General features: G+C 41.4%; 1 protein-coding gene across 2 annotated transcripts; it reads right to left on the bottom strand.

The window, feature by feature from the left end:
• Nucleotides 1–8,063: 8,063 nt before the first annotated feature.
• LOC110502539 (cyclin-dependent kinase 1) lies at nucleotides 8,064–13,600 on the bottom strand. 2 transcript variants are annotated; one of them, XM_021580658.3, is made up of 8 exons: nucleotides 13,376–13,600; nucleotides 12,859–12,901; nucleotides 11,863–12,019; nucleotides 11,535–11,658; nucleotides 11,153–11,323; nucleotides 10,860–11,023; nucleotides 8,644–8,785; nucleotides 8,064–8,396 (listed from the first exon to the last, which is right to left on the bottom strand). In XM_021580658.3, the coding sequence occupies exons 1-8, from the start codon at nucleotides 13,385–13,387 to the stop codon at nucleotides 8,283–8,285; spliced, it is 927 nt and encodes a 308-aa protein (XP_021436333.2). In that variant the 5' UTR covers nucleotides 13,388–13,600; the 3' UTR covers nucleotides 8,064–8,282. The 2 variants fall into 2 exon arrangements, with proteins under 2 accessions (XP_021436333.2, XP_021436334.2); XM_021580659.3 differs by having other exon boundaries at nucleotides 13,110–13,481.
• Nucleotides 13,601–14,436: the final 836 nt, after the last annotated feature.

The following is a 14,436-nucleotide window of genomic DNA, read 5'->3' as shown; positions in this document are numbered from 1 at the left end:
AGCATACTACAAGAAGTATAATGACATGCATATGTTGTCTGTATTATGTACAGTTCACAGATCATACAGGAGGCATGTACAGTGAATTCGGAAAGTATTCAGACCCTTCTTGTTTTCCACGTTGCGTTACAGCATCATTCTAAAATGGATTAGATACATTTTTTACCTCATCAATCTAAATAAATACCCCATAGTGACATAGCAAAACATTTTTTACCTCATCGATCTAAATAAATACCCCATAGTGACATAGCAAAACATTTTTTACCTCATCAATCTAAATAAATACCCCATAGTGACATAGCAAAACATTTTTTACCTCATCAATCTAAATAAATACCCCATAGTGACATAGCAAAACATTTTTTACCTCATCAATCTAAATAAATATCCCATAGTGACATAGCAAAACATTTTTTACCTCATCAATCTAAATAAATACCCCATAGTGACATAGCAAAACATTTTTGCTAATTTATTAAAAATCAAAAACAGAAATCCCTTATTTACATAAGTATTCAGATGCTTTGCTATGAGATTCAAAATTGAGCTCAGGTGCATCCTGTTTCCATTGATCACCCTTGAGATGTTTCTAATTTACAACTTGATGTTTCTTTAATTGTGGTAAATTCAATTGAAAGGACATGATGTGGAAAGGCACACAACTGTCTATTTAAGGTCCCACAGTTTACAGTGCATGTCAGAGCAAAACCAAGCCATGAGGTCAAAATAATTGTTTGTAGAGCGTCAAGACAGGACTGTGTCACAGTGTCCTCCCATCAATCTTAAATGGAAGAAGTTTTGAACCACCAACTCTTCCTAGAGCTGACTGCCTGGCCAAACTCAGCAATTGGGGGAGAAGGGCATTGGTCAGGGAGGTGACCAAAAACCTGATGGTCACTGACAGAGCTCCAGTGTTCCTCTGTGGAAAGGGGAGAACCTTTCAGAAGGAGAACCATCTCTGCAGCACCAAACAGGCCTTTATGGTAGAATGACCAGACGGAAGCCACTCCTCAGTAAAAGGCACATGACAGCCTGCTTGGAGTTCAATCTTGGTTTCATCAGACCAGACAATCTTTGGCCTGAAGGCCAAGCGTCACATCTGGACGAAACCTGGCACCATCCCTACGGTGAAGCAAGGTGGTGTCAGCATCATGCTTTGGGGATGTTGTTTGGCAGCAGGGACTGTGAGAATAGTCAGGATTTAGGAAAAGATTAATGGAGCAATATACAGAGAGATCCTTGATGAAAACCTACTCCAGAGTGCTCAGGACCTCAGACTGGGGTGACGGTTCACCTTCCAACAGGACAATGACCCTAAGCACACAGCCAAGACAACGCAGGAGGGGCCTCGGGACAAGTCTCTGAATGTCCTTGAGTGTCCCAGCCAGAGCCCGGACTTGAACCTAATCGAACATCTCTGGAGATGTCACGCCCTGACCTTAGAGATCCTTATTATTCTCTATGTTTGGTTAGGTCAGGGTGTGACTCAGGTGGGAAAGTCTATGTTTTCGGTTTCTTTGTTTTTGGCCGTGTGTGTTTCCCAATCAGAAGCAGGTGTCTATCATTGTCTCTGATTGGGGATCATATATAAGTTGTCATTTTACTTTTGGGATCTTGTTTCTGTCTGACATTTTGCCTTGTCTTTGTTATTTTGCTTGGTGTCATCAATAAAAATACGATGTACTCCTACCCCGCTGCGCCTTGGTCTCCTTCTCCCAACGAGAGTCGTTCCAGGAGAGATCTGAAAATAGCTTGCAGCGACGCTCTCCATGCAACCTGACAGCTTGAGAGGATCTGCAGAAAAGAATGGGAGATACTCCCCAAATACAGGTGTGCCAAGCTTGTAGCATCTTAGCCAAGAAGGCTCGAGGCTGTAATCGCTGCCAAAGGTGCTTCAACAAAGTAATAAGTAAAGATTCTGAATACTTGTAAATGTTATTTCATTTTTACTTTTTAATACATTTGCAACCATCTCTAAAAACCTGTTTTTGATTTGTCATTATGGGGTATTGTGTGTAGATTGATGAGGGAATTTGATACATTTTAAAATAAGGCTGTAATGTAACAATTTGGAAAAAGTCAACCAGTCTGAAAACTTTCCGAATGCACTATATAGGTCTAAAAAGGGCCTTAAATGGCCACTTTCATAACATTGTTTGTGATTCTAATGTAAAACCCATTTAAACATCCTGTCTCCCAATTGTTGCTATGTGAGAATTACCAGAACAATGAGATACCAAAAACATTTTCCATTCCCGCTGGCGTAAAATCAGCCCATTGACTTGTTGAGCTGTGTGTTCTGTATTCCTCCCAGGGAGAACAGCCCTCAGCTGGTGTATATAATCCTAGCGGGGTAGACCTGGAGCATCTTACAGTTTCCTCAATCTGGCTGATGGGTCTACATTTCATTTTATTATTAATATCGGCAGTGAACTTAACTCTCCTCGACACCGGCTATGGAGATCTGTTCGAATGTCGAGGCTCATATTCTTTAGGGTGAATTACAGATTTGATGATTTTTACATGCAGATGCCAAGACTTTCATGGTGGGTTTGAGGGTATATGAGTGGGACAGCCATAATCATAGACAGCATTATGGATGTCACATCTATGAAGGTACACCTTAAGATTTCTGTTGTAGACATTGAACTGCAGAAAGCCTCCCCCACAGCCCCACCTACTTTATCAAGTTATCTCTTTGTAGCATGACTGTGGCCAGAAAAGACCCACCCAATAAGGGATATGTTTAGAATTTGGCTAACGAGACAAACCAACGCTATCGTAGCCAAGTTGCAAAACAAACAGCTGAGCTGATTTGTGTGCTTAACACCACTTCCTACACAAACTACTAGGATCTCAAAGATAATAGGAAGATGCAACACTTAAAGATGCACTCCGGGATCCATATTCATAACATTTTACAAATTGGATTCATAACATATGTAAATTGAAAAATACGTATCCTACAAATTGCAAAAATCGTAACATACCACATGAAATGGATGACATGATAATATACTATTGGATGAAGTTGTTAACAAAAAACAGGGATCACTTTTGGCTCGTGAGCAACACTTTAACTACTGACTGAAATAATGTAAAAGCTAGATTGCATCTTAAAGGGATAGTTTGGAATTTTGGCAACTTCCCTTGAGCTAGTTAGCAATTGCGCTAATGTTTGGTAGCAACTTCCTTCAAGCTAAATGCAGATACATAAAAATGGTATCCACGAGTTCATCTGACTCTGGGTAGATAAAGGGCTTCATTACCAAAATTCCAAATTATCCCTTTAATCTCTACAGGATTGTTGGGTCCACCGCGGGATGGTTGAGCTAACGTGATTAGCATGAGGTTATAACAACATTTCCCAGGACAGATATCTGATATTGGCAAAAAGCTTAAGTTCTTGTTAATCTAACTGCACTGTCCAATTTACAGTAGCGATGACAGTGAAAGAATACCTTGCTATTGTTTGAGAGTGCACAGTTGTGAACTTCAAAGTTACTAATAAAACAATTAGGCACATTTGGGCAACCTTGATCCAAAATTTTGAACAGAAATGCAATGGTTCATTGGATCAGCCTAAAACTTTGCACATACACTGCTGCCATCTAGTGGCCAAAATCTAAATTGCACCTGGGATGGAATAATACATCATGCCTTTCTCTTGCATTTCAAAGATGGTACAAAAAACACTTATTTGTATCATCTTTTACCAGATCTGTGTTATATTCTCCTACATTAATTTCACATTCCCACAAACTTCAGTGTTCTTTCAAATGGTTTCAAGAATATGCATATCCTTGCTTCAGGTCTTGAGCTACAGGCAGTTAGAGTTGGGTATGTAATTTTAAGCGAACATTTAAAAGGGGCGGATCCTTGAGGTTTTAAGGACTTACTCAAAGTTCACATTCCGTTTTATATTGTATACAGTGATTCGGTTTCATCCGTCAGCTTTAAACAGATTAAGGCCCACTTCTTCAGTTCCTCATTGCTTGGCTGATGGAGTAAGCTATTGTCAGGCAAACTACCAATAACTCAAACTTCCTGAAATCCATTATAGCCGTGTGGCTAAATAATTCTGAGTTGAGGATCATTAAGAGTTCATTACGGCCTCCTTTGTTCTGAGAAAATACCTACCCCAATCTACTGAATTATTCACAACCTGAAAGGATGTACAATAAGTGGATAAGAAACCATCCACTCATAACGTAGTGAGAATGCACTTACAAGATGCAATTGTAAGGTGGTAGAGAATCGACGGACCATGAATGTAATAAGAAATCTTAGGTGCTGGCTCAAGGCTGATAGCTACCACTACAAAATGTCAGTTCAGAACAAGGTAGAGGCGGGAGGTCAGGTTAAGGGGAGTTTAATGGAAGAAGACGTCCACATTCACTGTTCAGATAACTGAGAATCATGTCCAGGGAGTACTGACATTAACAATGTGGTCCTGAAAGGAAAGAGAAGGAACTTAGGCTATAGCATTGCTATAATGTGAATTAAATGACTTACTGTTTCATATTTTTGTATAACGTACTCTCAGACTGAAACCCCACCCAATGTGGAAGTTGTCTAACCAGATCAGAACGCCTTCGAGGACCACCTTCAGGAAGGTACTGAGAACGATGGAGGTTTTTGAACAGGTAAAAATGATTGTCCGCTGTTAATTTCTTTCCTGGCCCGCCAAGAGATGTAAGAAATGAATTTGTAATATAATAGCGTTTATTCCTCTTATCAAGGGGAGACTGAACGTTGACAAGGCGTAGGAGAGCTACCGGAGCAGAATCAAGAAGGGGACCAAGTGCCACGACATCCGGGATAATTACTTAGTTTGGAAGGCGAGACCTGGGACACCTCGCTGCTGTCGCTCCTATCTGGGTTCACCATCTGTTAAGGTGAATAACAAATCTCAAATAACTATTTGCATACAATATAACCTGAAGCTAGTTTTAGTTTCCCTAACACTGATATTTCTTTGTCGTCCCTCAGTGGATGTTGTAATAATGGCGCTGTGAGTCAGGTGAAACGTTTAATAAAACAAAACCAGTAATTACAATTCCATAAGGCCACATGCCAGTAAACAAGAATACCAACTGGTGAAAAAAAACATAAGGGAGTGACCTAAAGTGCAAGATAATGAAGTCCAGGTGTGAATCATGAAGCAGGTCTTCCGGCATTCAGGTGACAAGTCTGATTTTCATCCACAACCATGATATGATAGGGTTATGGTGTTGGGCCAAGGGAGGCCGAGACTGATTGTGACCTGGTGCACTTGTGATGAAGATGCTCTACTGATGATTGGACTCCATGGTGAGGGTGAGTGGTTGAGTGATGTTTTTAATTATTCCAGATTCCAATGGCCGACAGAGGAGTCGTTGAACCCTAAAAGGAGAGGAGAGCGGCTAGATGGTAATGTTGAGGGGGGAGGCAAGGGTCTGAGCCATAAAGTTCCCTGCGGAGCCAGAATCCACTAAAGCTGTACAGTACATGAGGGACAGTCAGCCAGAGTGATGACACCAAAAAGTCTAACAAGAGCTGAATCTGGAATACTCACTCCTGGTCCAAGGGATGGAACATCACGTGACCATCCCTCTGCTCTAGTGGATCCTGAAGTACTGGACACTGCTGGAGCTTGTACCCTTCTTGCCCACAATACAGACAGAGCCCCAGCTGTATCCGTCTGCATCGTTCTGTTGTGGAAAAGCATGTGACCCCTACCTCCATGGGTTCAGCCTCTGATCCCGAGTACTCGCCAAAGTAGGAAGAGAAGCGATGAGAATTCCAACGCGCCCGCCCTGATCATTAGATAAATAACCGAGGCAATCTTAGACCTCTCGTGGTGGGGGCTCCCTTCTGGTGTGAAAAATAGAGGGAGCACTGAAGGAGGAAGCCACCGCATTTGGATGGTGTAATGTAGTATTCATCCGGGAGGGATGGGCATCGCTGAATCGGCCGTTGCGCTGGCTCGTTGGGTAGACTGGCTCTAGAGTATCCTCCGATACTGGGCTGCTTGACACTGCAAACTACAGAGAACCTCTTCCATGGCCGTCCCCAGTTCAGCCAGCTGGTCATGGTGTTGACGTAGAAGGTACCCTTGTTCGTTGACCGTCTGAGAGAGTTCCGATTTTTCTGCTGCTTCCATAGTTTGAGTTGGTATTCTGTAATAACGGAGCTGTGAGTCAGGAAGCAGGTGCAGCAGTTAATAAATCAACAAAATCAGTAACAAGTCAATTCCATAAGGCTACACGCCAGTAAACAAAAACAATACCACCTGGTGAAAAAACATAGGGGAGTGACATTTAAAGGGGAGGAAATCATGAAGGTAATGGAGTCCAGGTGTGAATCATAATGATTAACAGGAGTGCGTCATATTGAATACCAGGTGTGCGTAATGATGAATCCCAGGACCGGTGGTTAGTATTCTGGCGACGTCGTATGCCGGAGGGGAGGAGCAGAAGAAGATGTGACTGAGGCCAACAATCTTTTCCAGTTGGAGCAGTCGGATGGTCGACCACTGAAAGCACTGACGCGAAGCCCAATAGACAAAGTATGTTAAGCTTTGGTTGACATTTGAGAAAGCATGAAAATGTATCTCTTCAATTTACCTCTCCACATGACTTTAAGATCATCGACTGTCCAAGCCCCCCAGGAATAATCCCATCCACCAGAACCATTGAGTTCAGATCGGTCTGATTGTCTGTGCTGAGTCGGACCAGCTTGCGTTAGGCTATACCTTCCAAAAGTGTTGAAAAGTACATATCTCCCATTTATAACTCTGCACTAATCCATCAAATTGTCTCACAGTAAAGTATAACCTGTGTTTGCTTGTTTACGTCTCCGTCTCCTACCCTGTTCCCTTTAACTCTGCTCCTGTTCTCCAGGACCTAGGGGTTCTGCCCAACACCCAGACGTGGATCCACCTGATGTCCTCCATTACCAACACTCCAACTTTTCATTACATCACCTGCAGCTACTGTTATTGTCATGTTGTCATTATCTGCTAAGAAAGCTTTCTTGCTCTATCATACTGGGCATATAATGTGAGATACACACATTAACTAAAAACACTAGCATTGCAAACACTCAGATCAAAGAAAGCAGCAGTGCCTGGACTTTGCAGGATCCTACTTCAAGTTCCCCTTCCGAGACTGGCTGCCTGTTGAGAACAAGTGACAGGCAGAACCTCCCACCCACACAGCAAGCACCTCAATATTCCACACACCAGAATTCAGTATTTTAGTCCATTATTGCCATGTGAGTGTACAAAAAAAATAAAAAAATCTGAAAATGACACAACTGTACCAAAAAATATCAAGTTTGTGTTAAAATCTTAATTATTGCCAGGTTGGTTTTCACAGCTGTTTCACAAGGTGTTCATTATTGTAAGTTATCCTTTGACGGTATTTATTTGTTCCACATTATTCATTGTATCCTAGAATTTACGATACATATATTCAACCACAAGGTGTACCAATGAGCTATGAGATAGAAAAAAATCATAGCAGACTACTAAAATTATATTATTTCAGTGTAGATAAGGTTCAAATAAAAACATGACAGGCAGACAAGCCAGTGTATGAATCAAACAGATTTGTCAAGGAATGGAGTGGAAATTAGCTAACTTCGTGATCTGTAAGGTAAGTAACTTTAATGCGTCAAGCAGATTACAGGTTCTTTGCCATTTCTGAAACCTGGCAGCGTTTAAGACATGGATTTCATGTTGTAATGTTAACAAGGTACCCAAAAGTAGTTTGAAGTAATGTTTTAATTGTATTAGCTAAACAATACCTGTTTAAACAGCGAAATTGTCACTGAAATCAGCCTTGCAGTCTACCAATTATTTGTAATTATGTTCCAGCTCCCCGCTATCCCCAACCAGAAAAAAACTGTCCCGCAGCTGAATATAGTTGATCCTTGTGTTAAACCCTAATAAGGTATGACTTGCTAAAAACTGAAATATACACTTGAAAGCATCAAACTGAAGGCAGGAATGCAGAAACACAGTGACAGATTAACAGTTATTATTGCCTGATATAAAACAAAACAATTTAGAAGTATCAGTTCTACAAAAGTGCAATTTATTGAAAATATACTGTCACTTTAGATCCAAACTTTGTTTTTTACATAAAAGTTATTTACAGAATAGTTATTCATATTAGATAGAAAAAGGACAAACAAAGAAAGAACAAAGATACAAAAAAAATCAAATGAACAAATTCAATAGACATCCATAATTGTACTCTTTTTCAGGTCCTTTGAGTAGAGCCATGTGACATTTACATTGTGACCGTGCTGGCAGGTAGAGTAGTTTTGTCCAGGTCGTCAAAGTATGGATGGCTCATCGCCTGTCTAGCAGAGATCCTCTTGGGTGGGTCATAGATCAGCGTTTTCTACAAATGAGGACGATAGGAAATTATGAAGCGACACATTCTACAGAAGGTGGGACATGGTCACTTTCATTTGTATCCTAAAGACTACTGCTGTGCTGACAGAACAATAGGTCACTTCAATATCACTAATACTATCCAAAACACAACCAGCCCCTTGAAAAAAGACAGGTGTGCACCGGGCTTCTACAGTAACAATGTTTCATAATCAATCTGAATAAATATTAGGAGAACAGGGAAATTGTCTTACAGCGAGCAGATCAATGCCATTCTTATCTAGGTTTTTCACCATGGAGGACAGATTCCCTGATTTCCACTTGGGGAACGTGTTCTTGTAGTCAGGCAGAGATTCTACCTCTGGCCAGATGTCATTGTTGGGAGTACCAAGGGCCCTGGAAAAGAAAGAAACCATGCTTGATAAATACTTAATTCAAGGAGATCATAAAATGTCATACAGTATGCCCAACATGGAGCAATTATCTCAGTGTTGACTGTTAATCACTCAATTTGTCTGCCTGTCAATTCTGGATGGCTCAGTGCCCACCACAGCTCAATCAAATGTCCTAATCTAGCATCAAATAGCTACAGTGCCGTGCGAAAGTATTCGGCCCCCTTGAACTTTGCGACCTTTTGCCACATTTCAGGCTTCAAACATAAAGATATAAAACTGTATTTTTTTGTGAAGAATCAACAACAAGTGGGACACAATCATGAAGTGGAACGACATTTATTGGATATTTCAAACTTTTTTAACAAATCAAAAACTGAAAAATTGGGCGTGCAAAATTATTCAGCCCCTTTACTTTCAGTGCAGCAAACTCTCTCCAGAAGTTCAGTGAGGATCTCTGAATGATCCAATGTTGACCTAAATGACTAATGATGATAAATACAATCCACCTGTGTGTAATCAAGTCTCCGTATAAATGCACCTGCACTGTGATAGTCTCAGAGGTCCGTTAAAAGCGCAGAGAGCATCATGAAGAACAAGGAACACACCAGGCAGGTCCGAGATACTGTTGTGAAGAAGTTTAAAGCCGGATTTGGATACAAAAATATTTCCCAAGCTTTAAACATCCCAAGGAGCACTGTGCAAGCGATAATATTGAAATGGAAGGAGTATCAGACCACTGCAAATCTACCAAGACCTGGCCGTCCCTCTAAACTTTCAGCTCATACAAGGAGAAGACTGATCAGAGATGCAGCCAAGAGGCCCATGATCACTCTGGATGAACTGCAGAGATCTACAGCTGAGGTGGGAGACTCTGTCCATAGGACAACAATCAGTCGTATATTGCACAAATCTGGCCTTTATGGAAGAGTGGCAAGAAGAAAGCCATTTCTTAAAGATATCCATAAAAAGTGTCGTTTAAAGTTTGCCACAAGCCACCTGGGAGACACACCAAACATGTGGAAGAAGGTGCTCTGGTCAGATGAAACAAATTTTACTTTTTGGCAACAATGCAAAACGTTATGTTTGGCGTAAAAGCAACACAGCTGAACACACCATCCCCACTGTCAAACATGGTGGTGGCAGCATCATGGTTTGGGCCTGCTTTTCTTCAGCAGGGACAGGGAAGATGGTTAAAATTGATGGGAAGATGGATGGAGCCAAATACAGGACAATTCTGGAAGAAAACCTGATGGAGTCTGCAAAAGACCTGAGACTGGGACAGAGATTTGTCTTCCAACAAGACAATGATCCAAAACATAAAGCAAAATCTACAATGGAATGGTTCAAAAATAAACATATCCAGGTGTTAGAATGGCCAAGTCAAAGTCCAGACCTGAATCCAATCGAGAATCTGTGGAAAGAACTGAAAACTGCTGTTCACAAATGCTCTCCATCCAACCTCACTGAGCTCGAGCTGTTTTGCAAGGAGGAATGGGAAAAAATGTCAGTCTCTCGATGTGCAAAACTGATAGAGACATACCCCAAGCGACTTACAGCTGTAATCGCAGCAAAAGGTGGCGCTACAAAGTATTAACTTAAGGGGGCTGAATAATTTTGCACGCCCAATTTTTCAGTTTTTGATTTGTTAAAAAAGTTTGAAATATCCAATAAATGTCGTTCCACTTCATGATTGTGTCCCACTTGTTGTTGATTCTTCACAAGAAAATACAGTTTACATCTTTATGTTTGAAGCCTGAAATGTGGCAAAAGGTCGCAAAGTTCAAGGGGGCCGAATACTTTTGCAAGGCACTGTACATTGTCTACAACAAAAACGCTAACATTCAAATTTATTGATTAACCAACCTAGATGTTGGTAGCAGTAGGATTTGTTATATTACAGATGTGTATATTCACATGCACATATGCTGAGTGTACAAAACATTAAGAACACCTGCTCTTTCCATGACATACTGACCAGGTGAATCCAGGTGAAAGCTATGATCCCTTATTGATGTCACCTGGTGTAACTCAACATTAGAAAGGTGTTCTAAATGTTTTGTACACTCAGTGTATACCTGAAGATCCTGAAGAGCTGGTCAATCTCTGAGTCTCCATGGAAAAGTGGTTTCTTTGTGGCCAACTCCGCAAAGATGGTCCCGATACTCCAGACATCCACAGGGGTGGAGTACCGCGCGGCACCTAGCAGAACCTCAGGAGCCCTGTACCACAGTGTCACAACCTGGACACAAAGACACAGTTAATGATGCCATTAAAATGTATGTGTACACATACACCTTATGATAGCATTACTTTACATGTGTATCTGCTAATGCTCTTTGGAAATTAACTATGTGGTGTTCTGGCTTACCTCGTGGGTATATACCCGGACTGGCACCCCGAAGGCCCTGGCCAACCCAAAGTCTGCCAGTTTGATCACTCCCTTGTTGTCAATCAGCAGGTTCTGGGGCTTCAGGTCTCTGTGGAGGACCCTTCTACAGTGGCAGAACAGGATGCCCTCTAAGATCTGGTACAGATAGCTCTGGATGGAGGAGATAGTAGCAGAGGGTTAAAATTCACCTACTGACTAGAAACACTGTTTACAGACCAATACAACTTGGACTAAAAACACTAAGTTGGTATACTAAGAGCAGAAAGTGAAAAAAAATAAAAAAAATACAAACAAAGCTATGTGCATCATGCCTGCCCCGCCCTCAGTGGGGTCGATACCTTCACAAGCATGGGGTCGATACCTTCACAAGCATGGGGTCCATGTACTGGCCCGAGGGGATAGAGTCTAGGTATTTCTTCAGGTCCATGGAAAGGAACTCAAAGATGAGGTACAGTCTGGACTCCTGCATCAGCACATCTAGAAGGCTGTTTGGAGACAAAATAGATGTTTATTTGTTTATGTAGACACTAGACTGCTAATATGATATGGCAATTGCAAGACTTGCTCAGAGCCTATTTAGAATGATGCTGTGTCTGAGCTTTGAACTGTTAAAACATCACATCAACTTTCTTGCTGCCTGGCTACTGTAAACTCTTTAGGAACCCCACAGACACAAACACACTACATACCGTACAACATTAGGGTGCGCTAGCTCTTTGAGCAGAGAGATCTCTCTGACAGCTGTGCTTGGCACTCCCTCCTCCTCACTCTCCAGTCGGATCTTCTTCATGGCCACTACCTGGCCTGTCGACTTGTGTCTGCCTTTGTACACAACCCCATAGGTACCTGGAAATCACAGCAACAAACATGCTTTACTATGTTGTGTAGCCACCCTGATGAATAATGTATAGCGGCAAATGGTAACACTACACCAAGTCTGGAATCAACAGGACCCTGAAGTTTAACATTTTTTTTTTATACCTTTATTTAACTAGGCAACTAGTCAGTTAAGAACAAATTCTTATTTACAATGACGGCCTACCCCGGACGATGCTGGGCCAATTGTGCGCTGCCCTATGGGACTCCCAATCACGGCCGGATGCGATACAGCCTGGATTCAAACCAGGGAGTGTAGTGACACCGCTTGCACTAAGATGCAGTGTCTTAGACCGCTGCACCACAAGTGTCTACCCCCAAGCAATAAGACTGCAAAATAGTGAACTGAAATAGCTAGACTATTCTCTCCCCCCCCCCCCCCCCCCCCCCCCTACCGACTCTTGACTCATCACATATGCTGCTGTTAGCTATCCTGTTGCCTAATCACTAACCCCTACCTATGTGTACATATCTACCTCAATTACCTTGTATCCCTGCACATCGACTTGGTATTGGTACCCCGTGTATATAGCCAAGTTATCGTTACCCGTTATTATCGTTCTATTATGTTTTATCTCTGCATTGTTGGGAGGGACCAATAAATAAGCATTTCACTGTTAGTTTACGAAGTATGTGACAAGTTAAATTAGATTTGATTAACAGGTTGGAAGAAAATACAAAGAAGAAAATCTAATGACATGCACACAAATCTAGCAAGCTAGATATAGCAGGTTCAAAATTATATACATATTAGTCTAGATAGATAGCAAGTTTGGGGGGGACAAATCAAAGTTGAGGAAATAACATACCCTCTCCGATTTTCTCTATTTTCACGTAATCATTCATTGTTCCCTGAAGAAGAAAAAAAACAGTCAAGGTTACGAAAGCCATTCATGCAACTTAAAATGAACGATAGGTCAAAATAGCCAACTTAGTTTGTGTTTGTTGGAGGTAACTACAGTAGCTAGAGTTAGTTAAGAAACCTCCCGCAATCTAACAAGTATTAGAGAAAAAAAGCATGACATCCGCGTTAAGAAAATAGTCAACTAACGTTACCTACCTAACTTCGGTAGCCAGTCAACAATGAACATTATATTAGTATCATTACTCGATAACAAAACAATATAACATTACTTTGTGATATTTAATGTGACGCCTTGTTAGTGATAATTTCCAATATCCTCGTTTTCAAAAGCTGTGCATGTGATAGCTAGCTAGCGAATGTTTCCCTCAATGCTAGCTAGTTACATTTTCAATTTCATGACAACTGCTACAATACAATCGATCAAACAAATACATGTTGCTAAAAATGTAAAACTTTTATACCGGTTGTGCCATGTCGTTATGTAACGCGACTGTTGAATGGAAAATGAGTGTGGCTCTATTAGTCAGCTAGCTAGAGTACTACTGCTGGGTACACTCTTTTCGAATTGGCCGCGGGGCTGCTAGCTTTCAAAACCAAGCAATCACGTCGCTGGGTGTCTTTCAAAAGCGCCAATCGGGAGGAGGCCAATTCGAAGCAGGATATGATGGTTTTAAAGTTTAAACAGAGAGGAAGCGGCAAAGCGAGATGGAAACTTAAATATGTCTCCTGCAGCAAGGTGGCTTTTTTTTCCCCACCAAGCAGAGTTTTTGTTTGGAGGTCAATTAGAAGGTCGAATTTGGTCAACAAAAAATGCAATGTCTTATGTGCTACGTGAGTCTTATTTGATCGAATATAGGTTCCGTAATGGTTAAGTTGTTACGATTTTACTGACATCGCAGCAACTTTGAGAAAAAACACTTTATATTCGAGTTGTGCCTGGGTTATTGCTATACGGTATCATTGGGGCGTCCCTACCCTAAACACAAACCTTAATACCTACCTTTACTTTAACAATAAACCCCTGGCCCCTTGATAACGTCAGAGTTGGGACGTCCCAAGGATTCCATATAGCAAGAACCGGTGTGCCTGTTGTTCAATCAAATCAAACTTTATTTGCCACATGCACTGAATACAACAAGTTTAGACTTTACCGTGAAATGCTTACTTACAAGCCCTTAACCAACAGTGCAGTTCAAGAAGAATAAAATATTTACCAAGTAGGCTAAAATAAAAAGTAATAATAAAAAGTAACAATAAGAATAACTAGGCTATATACAGGGGCACCGGTCAGTGTGCAGGGGTACAGGCTAGTTGACGTAATCTGTACATGTAGTGGCTATGCATAGGTAACAAACAAACAGTGAGTAGCAGCAATGTACAAAAATTGTCTCTGACAATTTTATGAGCATTCCTCTGACACTGCCTACAGCTGCCTATATAGGTCCTGGATGGCAAGAAGCTTGACCCCAGTCATGTACTGGGCCGTTCGTACTACCCTCTGTAGCACCTTACGAACAGATGC

This window comes from Oncorhynchus mykiss, chromosome 23 (genome assembly GCF_057628025.1).
Source record: "Oncorhynchus mykiss isolate SJ-2025 chromosome 23, ASM5762802v1, whole genome shotgun sequence".
Classification (NCBI taxonomy): Eukaryota; Metazoa; Chordata; class Actinopteri; order Salmoniformes; family Salmonidae; genus Oncorhynchus; species Oncorhynchus mykiss.
Note: the sequence above shows the minus strand (reverse complement) of the source record. Positions and strands in the feature narration are given on the sequence as shown.